Source organism: Lipotes vexillifer, unplaced genomic scaffold, assembly GCF_000442215.2.
Source record: "Lipotes vexillifer unplaced genomic scaffold, Lipotes_vexillifer_v1.1 scaffold1162, whole genome shotgun sequence".
NCBI lineage: Eukaryota > Metazoa > Chordata > Mammalia > Artiodactyla > Lipotidae > Lipotes > Lipotes vexillifer.
In genome coordinates, this window is record NW_006779033.1 from 1,222,068 (window position 1) to 1,239,222 (window position 17,155).

At 52.1% G+C, this 17,155-nt stretch overlaps 1 protein-coding gene across 1 annotated transcript in view; it reads right to left on the reverse strand.

Annotated features, from left to right (window-relative positions):
* Positions 1-13,412, reverse strand: part of NQO2 (N-ribosyldihydronicotinamide:quinone dehydrogenase 2) — a 20,823-nt gene extending 7,411 nt beyond the window's left edge. The window contains exons 1-5 of the mRNA XM_007452109.1: positions 13,226-13,412; positions 5,776-5,906; positions 3,547-3,660; positions 2,554-2,655; positions 822-991 (exon numbers count right to left, since the gene is read on the reverse strand). Of these exons, the coding sequence (XP_007452171.1) occupies positions 822-991; positions 2,554-2,655; positions 3,547-3,660; positions 5,776-5,906; positions 13,226-13,412 (704 nt within the window). The remainder of the gene's footprint in view (positions 1-821; positions 992-2,553; positions 2,656-3,546; positions 3,661-5,775; positions 5,907-13,225) is intronic.
* Between the last annotated feature and the right edge of the window lie 3,743 nt (positions 13,413-17,155).

Below are 17,155 nucleotides of genomic sequence, written 5' to 3' on the forward strand. Positions count from 1 at the left end.
GGGGGGGGGGGGGGGGGGGGGGGGGGGGGGGGGGGGGGGAGAGGAAGGTGAAAGGTGTGGACGGGGGATCCAGCGGGAAGCTGGGAGAGTCTGATGGGGGCGGGTTTGGGATACTGAGCAGAAGGGCCCTGACCCCAGGCAGCTGCTCTGTCCTGGGCAGTGACGATGACCGTGACGATGGGGGGAGGGGGTGGGGGGAAGGGATCTAATTCCTCAAACCCGCTTTGGGGAGACACTCCACCTACACGTGCCCACACCTTGAGGTTACTGTCGGTCGTGTTCCCCAAGCTCGCACACACTGACAGGATGCCTTCTCACTACTGCTTGGAAACCTCATTGTCACGGGCACGCAGGGATTGTAAAAATATGTTAAGTGGCTGATCAATTAAAACTTCACAGTCATGATGCAAGTAAAAAAAAGAAAAAAAAAAGATGGAAGAAGTAAGTCTAAACAGAGCACTCAAACACGAGCTGTGAACAGACTTCACTTTTCTATGCAAACAGAAATTCAAGTTGAGTTATGGAATAAAACAAAACAAAACCTAACAAATCCAGTTCCAAGCCAGAACTACAGAAAAACACCACTACCCGCAAAGGCTGAAGACAGGGAGATGGAAAAATATTAGAAATGAAAAGAAAGCCTGGGAGAATGCGGACATCTGTCAGGAGAGAATCCGGGACAACCAGCGGGTGACGGGAGCCGCGAGTCGGCCTACAGGACCCTGGAGACACAGTCACATCACCCCACACACCTGCTGCTCTGTCGTGCTGTCGTTTATTACACACACCAGCACCTCCCAGCGTGGCCCCAAGGTCAGTGCCCGAAGTACCAGGGGGGCGAGCAGGGGATGGGCTCCTCGTTCCAGATGGTCTTCAGCCTCTGCGCCCAGGAGGCCACCATCCCCCTTCTTTCTTCTTCTGATGCAAATTCAGGAGCAAAACTGATATGAGGGGCAAGGACTTTAAATCCACAGAAGTGCAGCGTGCCGTGCTACAGCCGCAAAGAAAGGAGAGCGATGAGAAGCCACCCTGCACACGCCATCCGTTCAGTCACCAAAGGGGACAGAACACCTTTCATGCTACCAGTTAATCGAAAACAACGGAACTGCCCCAGAACCTCAGGACACGGCCGCTACCAGGGAGGTGAAGAGTGCTGGGCAGCGGCAAGTTCCAAATTCTGCTCTGATGACTGACATTAACCTTTAATCTCTGCTGCTGAGTCAGACCCTGAAGTTTAGGTTTTGGCTGGTTAGGCAAATGATGGCAAGTCATGCGATGGAATATTCTAGAATGAGGTTATTTTAGCTACGATGTGCCACCATGGGAGGCTGTTCAAGATATGCATTAAATGTAAACAGCAAGAAGAAACGTGAAGCAGTATTTGTGGCACACCGTTTGTGTAAAAAGATACACATGACAAGCCTAATCGTTAAAAGTATATATTTAAAAATATATATGGGCTGTAAAGAAATACATCAAACCACTGAAACATTATTTTTAAGGGAGGAATTAAGGGAACTATTTTTATATTTTATAATCTCATTTTTTTCTATGATATGTGCTTCTGCAAACTGAAAAAAAGGTGAAGGTTTTTTAAAAGCAAGCATTTAGGCCTCTGGCTAGTGGCGCCTAAGAGGCCCCCCGGCCTCTGCCAAGGAAGTTCGGGCTTCTGCAGCTGAGCATCGCTACATGGAATGACTACCCGCCTCCTTTCAGACATCGTTTTTCTAGAACTATCACTGTCCTCCGTCTGCACTCCTTCCCTAAACCCACACCCTGTCCAGGCCTGCCCCATCAGGTGGGTGGGAGGCCGGGACCCACACCACCGCCTGCATTTTTAAAGCTCACAAACCCTTAACTACGTGATCTCTTCTGAGCTCAACACACACCCCTAACAACCTAGATGGGCAGCGTCCATGCAGGTCGCTGGGTCTCCCAGGAGTTCCCTACGGGACAGGGGGGCTAACCCAGGGCCCCCAGCTCCCTTCCTTGGCTCTGCCCCTCACCAGGGCACTTCCGCTGACCGCCGTCCTCACCGACCCCGGGCCCAGGGTGCAGAGGCAGCCCGGCGTCCAACTGGGACCGCAGCCCGGAGCTGAGTCCCAGGCTCCTGAAGGTGGGGTGGGCTCTGGGGAGGCGCTCAGCCACTGGCTCCATGGAAACGTGCCCACTCACAAGGGTGCCGGATGCGGGCCGGGGAGCCTTTTGCCAGGGTTCCAGGCGATGCTGCCTCAGGAAGCAGAGCCAGAGTGTGGATGGCTCTGCCCTCCCGAATCGTGACACACGGGCCACCGTGGGGCTCCTGTGTACCCCAGAGCACATCAGCCAGCTAGGTTTGGCCTGGCCTCTGCCCAAACGACGGCAGAAGCTATATCCTCATAACATGCGTTTTCCTCATTGGCCAGCCTTTCCAGGGCTGCCAAGTAAATCATCAAAGAGGGCAGAGGTGGTCACTTCCTGTACCCAGGGCAGTCAGAACGGTCTGGCCTTCAGGCCTATGTCACACCTCATTTGTACCAGCGGAGCTGCAGGTCAGGGAAGGGTGTGGCCTACCTGGAGGGGCCACAGGAAGTATCGGAAGTCTCCGCTGGCTCCAGTTTTCCAGTACATGTCAGCCGTGCCGCCCGTGGTTAAGGACAGGATGGCCAGTTTACCCTGCGGAGGACACAGCACACGCACTGGTGGGACCCCAGAGGACAGGGTAGTAAAGGCCACTGTGACTCCAGCCCAGAGGTTTATAATGACCCGGAGGGAAAACCCGAGGCCAGCTCCCCTTCGCCCTTCCCTGATGGAAAGACACACATTCCCATCTCCGTCCAGCCCAGCTGCAGGTGACAGCTACATCGAATGGAGAGAGCAGGGGACAACCAGAGGAACGGATGGGGCGCTCACAGAGCTGACAGGCCCCAGGGTTGGTGGAGAGCAGGCTTCAGGGACGCAGGGGAGGAGTGGATGAGACGGAGGCCAGACCTCGGAGCGGCTAGGAGGGCAAATGGTACCGCCCGCATTGCCCAGCTCCTGGGGCCACTCAGCGAAGGGTGGCATCTTTTCACGGTCCAAGACGGATCTCATGACTCAGTGTTTTCTTTATATGCACTTATTTTCTGAGGATTTCAGAATTTAAAATGTCATTTGTTTTAGTAGGAAATCCATAGCTACCATGTCCTGTGCATCTGCCAGGTTCCCTGCAACCTCTTCCCTGGGGGCAAGGCGTTATCCTGTTTTCAAGGTGGTTACGTGACGCTCAGAGGTGAACGGGTGCGTGGCCAGTGACGAGCCCGCATCGTGGAGCAGGTGCCCCTTGGCAGCCGTCCCCAGGCCAGCCCAAGCCTCCCCCGCTGAGCACGCAGACAGACGTGGACGCTCCGTGTCCCTTACTGGAAGAAAAGCCCATGACCTCGGGAGGGACACTTTCTCGCCCATGTAACCACACGGGGCCTTACACATGGTTGGCGCTCAGTGTTTGGTTAAAAAATGCAAACTAGGAGTGACTTGCTGAGATGCCCCCTCCATCCCCGATGGATGCCGCCCCTCATCCGGCTGTACCTTGAGGAGGCCGTCGTCGTAGAATCCTGGGATGTCAAAGGCAAAGCCCTGGCACAGCACCCTGTCCATCCAGCCCTTCAGGACAGCCGGCACGCTGAACCAGTACAGTGGGAACTGCAGGTGGAACAGGCAGGGAGCGCTGGGGTCACTTCCGCGTTCCTCTGCCTGGGGGTTCAGGGGAGCCTCCTCCCCAGGCCCGGGCAGGCAGGTGTCACCAACGTGATGGGGAGGCTTCTCCCCCTTCTCTGAGGCGCGCGGTGTGGCGGTGGCGGCCGGCGGGGCGGGCAGAGCCGACAGCGTCCTGGTTGCTGTCACAGGTGGCTCTGCGTCCCCCGTGATGGTCTCCGACTGCTTGCCCCTGACTGAGTGGGCCGGGAGGTGCTGACCCCCGCCACGGAGCCAGAGAGAGGGTGTGGGAAAGAGTTTGCCTGTTTCCCCATCTGGGGGGGAGACACGGCATCTGGGAGTCGGGCTGGGGTATATTCTGAGAAGTCTGATCCTCAGATTCCACACACCAGCAGCACGGTCTCCCTGGAGTCCACTCCAGTCCCCACAGAAGCCCTAACACCATATCCAACAATATCATCAATGAAAAGAGCTGAACACATGCAATAACCTGTTACCAAAGCTAGAAGGAAGCCCGTGTTTCACGTGCTTTCACTATAAATCTAACTCAGGACTTGGCACTGAAATCTCAGCTCCACAACCTACTGCTGTGTGACGTTGGCACATTAGTTAACCTCTCTGGGCCTCCTTAGCCTGATTTGCAAATCACTCACAGCACTGTGGTGAGGGTTCAATGACACATCACAGTGCCCAGAACAGGGTAAATGCTCAGTGAGTGGTGAGCTATGGTCATAGTAGCAGTGGTCCTGGTGAATGACATTTTTATTAGTGTTGAGCAAAAAAAAATAAACATACATGCAGAGGCTCTGGGCAGAGTACGGGGAAAAAGGGGTGGGGGTGGGGAAAAGACAGGTGAAAAGAGGCAAGAATAAAGAAAGACTCTCAAAGAAGGAACAGGCCTTGGCTGGTGTTCACCTTCCAGTTACAGGAGACGGGGAGGGGGAGCGGGGAGCCTCAGGCTCCGTGTGCTCAGCCGGGAGCCCGCAGTGGAGGGGAGACAGAGCTGCGTGGGGTTCTGCTCGGACCAGGGGCCGGACTGCTGGGCCATCGTCACATGGCTGCACGGTCCTGCGTGACTACCAGTGTGCCGGTGGTGAGCCGCGGGCACTCAGGTGTGAGGAGGATGGAAGGACGGCTGCACTTGGATCACACCCGGAGTCAAGGTCGTGGGGAACCCGGACGGGCAGGCACAGGGTGGGCAGGCGCGGGGCTGCCGCCTCTGCGTGCACAGGTGTAGTCTACGGGGCGTTTCAGCGCTGTGTCTGGGAACTGGCTCTGCGCCCACCGCAAGGGTGGTCCTGTTCTCCCGCCCACGCCCCGCCCCTCAGCAGGTTGGAAAACAGAGATGATGTGGACCCAGGAGATCCCTTCCTGGGTGGCTGGATCTAGTGACGTGGGGCAGAGGCAGAGCGGCCAGATCGGAGAGGAGCAGCTGCCATGGGGAAGGGAGCAGACACCCCACACCCCGTGCCACTGCCCTGAAGCCCGCCACGGCCTGTCCTCGGGTTCCTGGGACCCAAGCGATCAAGGCCCTCACAATAAATCCCCTTCTCTCCTGGCCTGACTTGGATTTTTATCCACCCAACGACTCCCCAAAGGCACATTTACTCTGCTGCCATGATGCCCACCTGGCTGGCCGTGGACGTAGCGTCCTGGGCAGCTCTCATGCAGTGAAGCCTGCCTGGAACAAAGGTGAGTGCACACCAGGTGAGGGTAGAGGGGTGAGGCCACCCATGGGGCTTGACGACAAGGATACTTAAGGCAGCAGTTGCATCTGGCCTAAATTACTCTGACAAACACCCACGCAGACAAATCTGGTTTCCATGCAGCCCCGCACCTCCCGGGCTGGGGATCAGAGAACGAAGGCAGCACCTTCTGCAGGGTCAGACGTTTCGGGACCACAGGCTAAAGGGAAATCCCTGCTGTTTACTTGGGGGTCAGGATCTGAACGGTGGGTATGGGCTCCCTGGGTCTCTGGACCCAACGAGACAGAAGTAAGCATGCAGATTGCAGCACCACCGCCAGGAGCGTGAACTCAGTATCGGAAAAGACACTGCACACAGGACAAACCCAATTTGTTACCATAATCTGAGGGAACCAAACCTGGAACATCACTAGGTCGGCCTCCTGGACCTTCTGCTGCTCCGCGATGATGTCGCTGCTCAGAGACCTCTTCTTGCAGGCCTCGTACGCTTCCACACCATAGCTGAAGAACTCGGGGCTGGAGAGGGCGCCTGGAAGAACAGGACAGGGGTTCTCACCCAGGGGGCAGCCGCGGCCCATCCCACCAATCCCACCAGTGCCACTGCTGCCTGGACGTCACTCCCCACCCCTGGCAGGTCACTGGGCAGTCATGGAGACCTGAGTACGCGCCAGGCCCTGGGGTCAGACTGTGGACGCAAAGAGAGCAAGCTACGTCCTTACCTTCTCCTAAGGGACTCACAGTCCGGTAGGAGACGTGGATGAGCAACCCCCACGGTAACACACAGAACACGACCACTCAGCTTGCCAGGTGTAACGTTACGGCAGGTGGGCCTCACACCCCACGGCCCAGAAGCAGCAGGCCTCACTCTGCACGTGTAACAAGCGCTGCAGCCAGCTCTGCAGGGGCGGGTCAGGAGCGCACCCTGGGGATGAGTCGGTGAACGGGGTCCTGATGACAGAGTAGGAGTTTGGGGCAGCCAGGAGAAGCAGGGGACCTCCTGGGCAGAAGACGCAGACGGGACAACTTGGCCAGCCCAGGAGTGGGCCACTGGGAGCACAGCCGAGAACCTGCGGTAAGAGGCCGGGAGGCCCGCAGGTGATGTGACTGCAGGAATGGACCAGGGCTTGTGAGCCCGGCCGAGGGGCTTAAGCTTCTGCACACAGTGGGCTGCTCCCCATGTATATAGTGAATGCTCCAATTCAGCTCTGGAAAAGCTCACTGTGGCCTCAGCGATTCAGGAGAAGGCCTGGTAGGGGAGGGGCTCAGGCAGCAGCAGCAGGGGTGGGGAGGGGTCGGGCTGGAACCTGCAGCACCTACCCTAACCCCTAACCCCTGACCCTAACCCTGACCCCCTACCCTAACCCCTGACCCTGACCCCGGCCCAACCCCTAAGCCTAACCCCAACCCCCCGACCCCAACCCTAACCCCTGACCCTAGACCATGACCCCGACCCCAACCCCTAACCCCAACCCTAACCCTTACCCAACCCTAACCCCTGACCCTGACACCAACCCCAACCCCTAACCCCCAACCCTAACCCCTAAGCCCTAATCCTAACCCCTGACCCTGACCCCGACCCCAACTCCTAACCCTAACCCCCAACCCTAACCCTCTAACCCTAACTCCTGACCCTGACCCCAACCCTAACCCCTGACCCTGACACCAACCCCAACCCCTAACCCTAACCCCCAACCCTAACCCCTAAGCCCTAACCCTAACCCCTGACCCTGACCCCAACTCCTAACCCTAACCCCCAACCCTAACCCTCTAACCCTAACCCTGATCCCTGACCCTAACCCCGACCCCCTAACCCTAACCCCCAACCCTAACCCTCTAACCCTAACCCTGACCCTAACCCCCTAACCCTAACCCGACCCTAACCCCGACCCCAACCCTAACCCCAACCCCAACCCTAACCCTCTAACCCTAAACCCTAACCCTAATCCTCGACAACTATGCTGAAAGCCAAGTTAACACTTTGATCTAGGCCTTCAGTGGGTTCTCCTCAAGCAGCATGATTCACCCAACCGCACTGATCAGTGTTAACAACAGTCACCAGTGGTTAAGGATCCCCACGTACCACACTATGCTCTGCAGCATGACCTTTCTATGTTAGTAACAACCCGACGGGCTGGGTAATCCCCAACCGCCCAGAGAGGAGATGAAGGCTGAGGGCCGAGCTCAAGGCCACGGGTCCCACATGGCAGCAGAGGGGACGACGGGAGGCCCAGGTGCGGCCCCTGCAGCATGCGGCCTGCAGAGGAGCCCAAGGAGAGGCCAGCCCTTCAGCAGCCACAGCTGAGAACATGCCAGGGCTCTGCTTCCTCCCTCAGCCTCCCCGGGGTTCATTTTCATTCAAAGCACCTGTTGGGACCCTTCTGTGCATGAGGTTCTGTACCGACCAGAGACCCTGAGCAGGAGAGCCTGTGTCTCAAGCAGGCTGCCGCCCACCGGGTGTGGAGCCCACAGAGGACACGCGGTGCTTCTGATAATGGTAAACGGACAATAAAATGTGCATGGGCCACGTGTATTCTAGATAAAAGTAAATATCAAAGCAAAGGTATCCAAATGTCATGGGAAAATGAGAATATTTTTATAAGTGAGGATATGGAGAGGACTTTCTTAGTAAGACAGGGAATCCAGAGCCATGGAAACATACTGACTCATAGCTTGAAACGAAAGCTGGAGACAAAGTAAGCCTAAGTCAACAGGGGAACTGGTAAGTTATAGCAGGTACCATGAAGTGCCATGCAGTCATTAAAAAGACTCCCAAAAGCTCTAGTGAATAAAGCAAAGCCCCACTTACATCTGTATCTATTGAGTTTCTAAGCTCTACACAAATGTGCATTTTGCTGAACTGATATTTGGAGTAAGATCTACAATGATCCACACCACAAAGTTCGGCCTGCTTGTCCCTGGGGGCCATGCAGGACCAGGAGAGCATGTGAAGGGGCTTGTTGTTTTCACCCTCTGCCCACCTGTTCACCACATTTAAGATACTTTATACAAAGAGCCTGTGTCATTTGATTCACTGAAAACCAGTGGCTCCTCCACATAATACTCTCTATCTCCCCAGTCCCTGCTTTGCTGTTTGCTCAGTGAAAAGAATTTTGGTTTATTAAAAGGGAATAGACAGGGACTTCCCCGGTGGTCCAGTGGGTAAGACTCCATGCTTCCAATACAGGGGGCCTGGGTTCGATCCCTGGTCGGGGAATCAGATCCCATATACCACAGCTAAGACCCCACGCAGCCAAAATAAATAAATATTGTTTTTTTTTAAAAAAGGGAAGGGCTCCCCTGGTGGCACAGTGGTTGAGAATCCGCCTGCCAATGCAGGGGACACAGGTTCGAGCCCTGGTCCGGGAAGATCCCACATGCTGCGAAGCAACTAAGCCCGTGCTCCACAACTACTGATCCTGTGCTCTAGAGCCCGCGAGCCACAACTACTGAGCCTGCGCACTGCAACTACAGAAGCCTGCATGCCTAGAGCCCGTACTCTGCAACAAGAGAAGCCACCGCAATGAGAAGCCCACGTACCGCAACCAAGAGTAACCCCTGCTTGCTGCAACTAGAGAAAGCCTGTGCACAGCAACAAAGACCCAACACAGCCAAAAAAATAAATCAATAAATCAATAAAATAAATTTAAAAAAAAAAGAAGGGAAGATAAGAAAAGACAAGGATGTCAGCTATTATCATCAGCACTAAATACTAAACCTGGGGATCTTGTTAACCCAATTGCAAACAGAAGGAAATTAAAGGTAATTAATTTAAAATTAAAATTCCTGGAAAACCACAGGTGAAATTATCATTATTTGCAGATGATCTGACTGTGTATCAGGAAAGCCCCAGAGAATCAGCTGAAAACTACAAACAGTAAGAAAATTAGTAGCAGCCACATACACGCACACACAGATGAGTCCTCTTCACATAGAGCAGGGTTCCCCAACTCCCAACTGGTACCGGTCCTCGGCCTGTTAGTAACTGGGCTGCACAGCAGGAGGTGAGAGGCGCGCGAGGGAGAGAAGCTTCATCTGCATTTACAGCCGCTCCCCATCGCCCACATCACCACCTGAACCATCCCTCGCCCCAGTCCATGGAAACATTGTCTTCCACGAGACCCATCCCTGGTGCCATAAAGGCTGGGGACGCCTGACACAGAGGAACAAAACCCAGTTAGTAAGAATTATGTGAGATCTGCATGAAGAAAACTCACAAACAGACCTGGAAGGTTGTAACAGCACATGAGCAAACGAGGAGCCATGCCTGTCACTGGGACAGAAAGAACTTCACGAGGCTGAGTCATCTGTAAACTTAATGGGACCTCAATAAAGAGATCATCTGTTAGTGTCCATCGACAGATGAATGGATAAAGAAGATGTGGCACATATATACAATGGAATATTACTCAGCCATAAAAAGAAACGAAATTGAGTTATTTGTAGTGAGGTGGATGGACCTAGAGTCTGTCACACAGAGTGAAGTAAGTCAGAAAGAGAAAAACAAATACCGTATGCTAACACATATATATGGAATCTAAGAAAAAAAAAAAAGGTCATGAAGAACCTAGGGGTGAGATGGGAATAAAGACACAGACCTACTAGAGAGTGGATTTGAGGATGTGGGGAGGGGGAAGGGTAAGCTGTGACAAAGTGAGAGAGTGACGTGGACATATGTACACTACCAAACGTAAAACAAATAGCTAGTGGGAAGCAGCCACATGGCACAGGGAGATCAGCTGGGTGCTCTGTGACCACCTAGAGGGGTGGGATAGGGAGGGTGGGAGGGAGGGAGACGCAAGAGGGAGGGGATATGGGAACATATGTATAGCTGATTCACTTTGTTATAAAGCAGAAACTAACACACCACTGTAAAGCAATTACACTCCAATAAAGATGTTAAAAAAAAGATCATCTGTTACCTTTTGAATCTTGCCAGCCAAAGGTTGGCACTTGCCATCTGCTTCTCCAAGGATTAAGTCACAAACTGCTGCGACCACTGACCTTCAACACGCCCTGAAAGGGGTTCAGGGTGGAGATCAGGAAAGAGGCGCCCTGTGCTCCCGGAAAAACTGGCAGAACAGGTCTTCAGAGAGTTAGATCTTTCCAGGATAAGAGTTTATGAGCCCAATTCTTGCATCTCTTCGTATCTAGAAAAGCACTAACATCACTAACGGAGACATGTGCTCCTCGTGACCAGCAGCAACCTTCTGCCGAACTGTGTGCTCAACTGCACACACCCCTTTCACCAAAATCACACATATCCTGACTCCCCCCCTACCTCTTTGGAGCAGTTCCCCAGAGCTCTCGGAGAGGCTGTCTCCTGGGCTATAGTCCTCATTTTGCCCCAAATAAAACTTAACTCACAACTCTCATGTTGTGCTTTTTTTTTTTCAGTCGACAATCTGGAAAGCTAATTCAAAAGATTTTATGGAAAAGTAAAACTAGTCAGAAAAAAATAGAAAATAAGACAAGTGAGGTTGACCTAACTCTATCAGATATTAAAAAAATTACTTGCCAAAATTATTAAAGGCATGTGGTACTGAGTCATGTATAGGAAAACAAAAGCAGAATACAAAGTTTAGGAGAGAATAAAACATATGTGGGAATTCAGATCACAATGAAAGTGGCCTTTTAAATTGGGGCAAATCGCTGGATCATGTAATAAATGGTGATGAGAGAGCTGGGTAAGTACTTGGGAAAAACGACCCACACCTCACATCATACACCAAAGTAAATTCTGAATAGAGAACATACTTAAATTTAAAAAGTGGAGGGCTTCCCTGGTGGCGCAGTGGTTGAGAGTCCGCCTGCCGATGCAGGGGACACAGGTTCGTGCCCCGGTCCGGGAAGGTCCCGCATGTCGCGGAGCGGCTGGGCCCATGAGCCACGGTCACTGAGGCTGTGTGTCCGGAGCCTGTGCTCCGCAATGGGAGAGGCCACAACAGTGAGAGGCCCGCGTACCACACACAAAAAAAGTGGAACCTGTCAAATACCAGAAGAAACTATAACACCTTTAAAAAATAAGCTTAGAGTTTACATGACACAAAATACACATGTCAAAAGCCAACTAAGCAAAAGTAAATGAAATTCTGCATGAAAAAAGCCACCATAGTGAAGTCAAAACTAAAAAAAAAAATAGGTAAAAATATATTTACAATTCATATACAAAACTGTGTACGTACTCAGGGACCATTTTTCCACCTGTCAGACTGGCAATTATCAAAAAATTGGTTAAATGAGGAAACAAGCACTTGCAGACACTGCTGGGGGTAAAGTGGCACAGCACCCACAGAAGGGAATGTTATATCATCTACGAAAATTCAAAACGCACATTCCCTGACCAGCAACTCCATTCCAGATATACCTGCACAGACAGGAAAACACGTATGGCCACGACCGTGTGCTGCAGCTCTGTTACCATAGCAAAAGTGAGAAACAACCAAAAATGCCCATTAGTGGCAGCTACTTAAACCACGGCTCCTCCATACAATGGGGGACTTCGCAGCAGAAAAAAAGAAAGCAACATGCAAAACAACATATGTAACATGTTCCCATTTTTTTAAAAAGCGGAGGGAAAATGGAGGCTATGCCCTTAATTGCTTTAGGTACATCCAGAGATAGCGCAGACTCACTCCAGAAAGATGCACAGGTAACGGGTGACACTGGTTTCCTTGGGGGCAGAGGAACCAGGTGGCTGGGGACGGGGGAAAGGACTTGCACTGAGACCTTTTTGACTTGAGAACTCTCCATCATGTGCAATGATAAGCTTTGTTTTCAAACATTTTTTAATTAAAAAAATTACAAAGAAGGCAAAATCCCCCAAACAATCTGATTTAAAAATGGGCAGAGGATCTGAACAGACATCTTTCCAAAGAAAACACACCGATGGCCAACAAGCACGTGAAAAGATGCTCGACATCACTAATCATCAGGGATGCAAATCAAAACCACAGTGAGATGTCACTTCACACCGGTCAGAATAGCCATCGTCAAAAAGACAAGGGACAACAGCGCAGGTGAGGACGCAGAGAAAAGGGGATCCTCGTGCACTGCTGGTGGGAATGTAAAGTGCAGCCACTGTGGAGGACAGTGCGGAGGTTTCCTCCCCAAAATTAAAAATAGAGCCACTATCCAGCAATCCCACTTCTGGATATTTACCAAAAGAAAACGAACACAGTAACTCACAAAGATATCTGCACCCCTGTTCACTGAAGCATTATTCACAACAGCCAAGATACGAAAACAACCTAAATGCCCATCAATGGATGAAGAAAAGGTGATATATAATAAACACAATGGAATATCATTCAGCCACAAAGAAAGAAACCTTGCCGTTTGCAGCAACATGGATGGACTTGGAGGGTATCATGCTAAGTGAAGTAAGTCAGGCAGAAAAAGACAAATACTGTATGATCTCACTTATGTGCGGAATCTTAAAAAACAAGACAAAAAAATAACTGAGCTCGTGAATACAGAAAACAGATTGGTGGCTGCCTGGGGCAGGGGCTGGAGGGTGTGAGTAATATAGGTAAAGAGGGCCAGAAAAGCAAACTTTCAGTTATAAATGACTGAGTCACAGGGATGTCACACACAGCATGGTGACTACAGTTAGGACGCTGCATATATGAAGGAGCGGATCTTGAAAGTTCTCATCAAGAGGGGAGAAAAGTGAAACTGTGTGGTGACGAACGTTAACTGCACTTGTCATCATTTTGCAACGTATACCAACATCGCATCCTTATGTTATACACCTGAAACGAATACAACGTTATGTCAATTATACCTCAGTAAGAAGACAAACACAGAGAAGAAAGTTTAAAAAACCAGAGCATTTATTCCATGACTCACCAGTGATATCTTTCCTTGTGGCCCTAGGCTCAAAGTCCATGGCATAGAGATCAGAAACGGTGACGGTGCAGCCCTGCCGGCTCAGTTCCGCCACCGCCACGTCCTTCAGGGACCCGTTGAAAGACCTGGGCTCTTGGTGCGCGTAGACGATGAGCACTTTCTTACCTAAATCCGGACAAGAAACCATTTCTCTTGAAGAATAATTCCTCTTTGTCAAAATCCAACAAGGACTAAGACGACAATGAAACATGTAGGTGCATCACCATGGCTGAAGCTAAGCGAGAAAGACCAACGCTTTTTATGGGTGACACGTTTAAAACAATGAGCATTTAAGAAAAATCTAATTATGTCATAGTTCATCATTACTTGAGTTTACTCACACACAAATATACGACGAGTCAAGTTACAATTCCTCAAGAGTAACACAACTGAGTTCCTTAAAAGCCCAATCTGTTTTGGTTATCCTCCATAAGTTTTAGCCGTGTTGCCTAATATCATGATAAGAAACTACCGTGACTAATCTTTTGTGCTAACCCTTTGTTGGAAGGCATCAGCCACTGACACACAGCTCTGCTTCCTTCCCCTCCATCAAAAACTGACACTTAAGACATCAAAAATCAGATCCCTAGTCCCATGGGAGAGGCAGAGCCTGCATCAAGTCCCGCTTTTGGGCGCGAGGCTGAGGGCAAGAGGCTCTAAGGAGACCAGTGTTACAGGGCCTGGCCGTGTCATTAATAGCAACAGCCTCTGAAGCAGTGCTTTCCTCGTTCAGAAGATTCTGTGAGCTTAGGTACCGAAGGCGGCTGTGGGGATTTGTTTAAATCTTCCCTGGGAACGTCTGCGACCAAAATGTTTAAACTCTTGATTTATATTACTCTGATCAGGCCCCTTAAGGAGAAAAGATAAACGTCAGCTGTAAGCAAACAGCTCTGGGGCATTCAGCTGAGTGTAAAGGTTGGATCCCACAAGTGAAATTAATGATTAACAGTCTTATTTTAACCTCTCACACTCATCTGTTATAAAGGAACTCTACTTGGGGGCTTAAAAGGAAAAAGGATACACACGAACTGGGGAGAGTGTTGCCTCCCAGGGGATATTTCACGAGGTCTGGAGACGTTTCTGGCTGTCACTTCCAGAGGGAGGCACGGCTGGCATACAGGAGACAGAGCCCAAGGCTGCTGCTAAACATCCTACAAGTACAGACAGGTCCCACAACACAGGGCTATCTAGCCCCAAAGGTCAGCAGTGCCGAGGCTGACAAACCCTAACGGACGACGCGATGTGTAAAATAACGTGAACGTTTATGTTCTGAAATGAAAGGATTTTCATCTTTTGTTGAAAAAAAAAGATGTCCCAGAATGGGATGGGTGTGAGTCGTGCTGAATCTTTAACCGTCGTAACTCTTGGGGCTCATTCACTCAATATCTATTTATTGAGCACCTACTATGTCCTGGTGGTCATCCCAGAGGCTGGAGGCAAAGCAAAGACAGGATAAGCATTAGATTTTGATGGGGCTGAAATGGACAGTAAGAAAACACAAAACGAGAGAATTCCAGATAGCAGTGCACATTATAAACAAGTTTTATACACTTCAGCGCTGTCTGGAGTTTTTATAACAAGGTATTCAATTTCTAACTAAAATTTTAATTTAAAAAAGCTTAACTCCCCCATGGCTAACAGTCACCTGCCATATTCTAGAAGATGGGTATTTTTCTCTCTGGATGCTGCCAAGAGGAAGGTCTGCAGTGAACTCTGGGCACAGAAGGACTGCGTGTGGTGGGCCCTGGGCTCTCAGGCGCAATCACTCTCCTCAGTGACTCCAACAATCTAGAAGAGAAAACCAACACTGAGGGGCAGGGGGAGAGGTTGAGGCACAGCCACAGACAGGTTCAGGCGAGGGAAGAGCGAGGGTAAGGCAGGCAGTGGGAGTGGAAGCCAGGTGTTCAAGGAAGCTTGCAGGATGCACCTGGGGTTAAAACAGAGCGCTGGGTAGTGGGAGATTCGGTCCAAGAGATGGGTGGATCTGCAGGACAGAGGCAAAGACTTTACCCTGAGTCTAACAGAAAGCCATTGGAGCATGTTATGCAGGAGAGTGATGGGACCTGATCACCTCGGACAGGTCATCAGTGTCACTCCAGACTCGGGGAACACCTCATCCTGAGATCCCTAAGGTCAGGGCCCAAAGACATTTTGGTTAAAAAACATTTAATTTTAATGCCTACAGCAGGGCATGCATTCCCCTCTTGCTTCGCTGGGCCCAGTTTACCTATTTACATCACCCACCAGGCCCCTGGAGGCCACTGAGTTTCTGACTCCCACTCTGGTCAATTCTCCTAGTTGTACAGAATAAGAAACTGAGGCCCAAGAAGCCGGCTACTAGCCCAACACTTCCCCCACTGACCTTCCCTACCTACTGCCCCTGCACAGCAGGGGTACTTTCCCCTTCCTCGGAAATTAATACACTTACCAGGTCAACAGGAAAAAAGAGCCATGTGGTTGTTAAACTCTATGTATCACATCAAATGGGCTGATAATTTGATGTACATTACTTCGTCCTAATCTCTGCGACCGTTTCTCTCTTCCTACACTTGGGTTCTTTCCATCCCCACTAGAACTATAAACAGCCGTGCAGGAAGCATACACTGAGTACACGTTTCTCTTCTCGAATTTCTCTGGCTGAGAATCTCAGGGACTAAAGTTAAAGAAGCTGAGTTCCAGGGCCTGGTACAGACTGGACGGTACGCGGGGCAGAGGCCGAGCCGGAACCAGGCCGGGTCACCGCGACGCCCACTCGCTGACCCCGGGCTGCCCGCTTGCCGTCTGCAACTGGGGTCGCCGCAGCCCGAGTCCAGGGCGGAGGGCAGCGGCTGAGGGCAGCGAAGGGCCTGCTCACCCTGTGCCCCAGTCTCCTACCTGCAGAAGAGGAGCCTCGGGCACGCGGGTAGTGGGAACCCGCAGAGACCCTCGCCCTGGGAAGGGTCCCCAAGCCCGCCCCCCGGCGGGCGCAGACACTCACCGCAGCCAGCGCCCGCGCCCAGGACGAGGGCAGGACGCGGACTTCCTCCGGAAGAACGTCCGACGTCCACGACACTTTCTGGCCGCGCTGGCCACGAACTCGCAGACTTCGGCGGGCGGACGCGCTTTGAGGGGCTGACGCTGGGAGTCCGCCAGCGGGGCCCCGCCCCGAGCGCAGCCCTGGCCACGCCCACGAACACCGCCCCACCTCGCCCTAGACCACGCCCCGCCCCCGAGCGCAGCCCGGCCCCGCTCCCCGCCCCGCCCCCAAGCCCGACCAGTCTGGATCTCTCCCCGCACTCGGCGCCCCGCCCCTGCCCTGTCCCTGTCCCCGGGCTCTGCCCAGCGCCAGCCCGGGCCCTCGTGTACGAGCGGGACCCGGTGGCTCCGCGCGGTGGCGGCTGGAGGGATTGTAGTGCTGTGAAGATGGGGGCGCCCCTGCCCGCGCCTCACGTCTCCTCCACCCCCAGGCGGGTGTCCAGGGTAACGACTGAAGGTCGCGGCATAACACTCAACGATTAAAAGGATGAACTATCGATGCACCCAGCAGCCTGTGCGAGTCTGCAGAGAATTATGCTGAACGAAAAATGCCAATCCCAAAATGGTCCGTCCTGTACGATTCCATTTATGTAACATTTTTGAGATGAGAAATTCTAGAAACGGAGAACAGATAAGTGGTTGCCAGGGTTTGGGGGGCGGGTGTGATTATAAGAGGGACCTTGTGGTGATGGGAATGTTCGGTGTGTGACCGCATCCTAGTGGTGATGTTGTACTGTGGTTTGGCCAGATGTTTCTATTGGGGAGGCTGGGTAAGGAGCACATAGGATGAAAGTTCAAGGCCAAGGAGATCCCCTAGAAGGCAGAGAGGTACTGAACCGTAGCCTGTGGTTGTGTGGGCGAGGGGCTGGTGAGCAA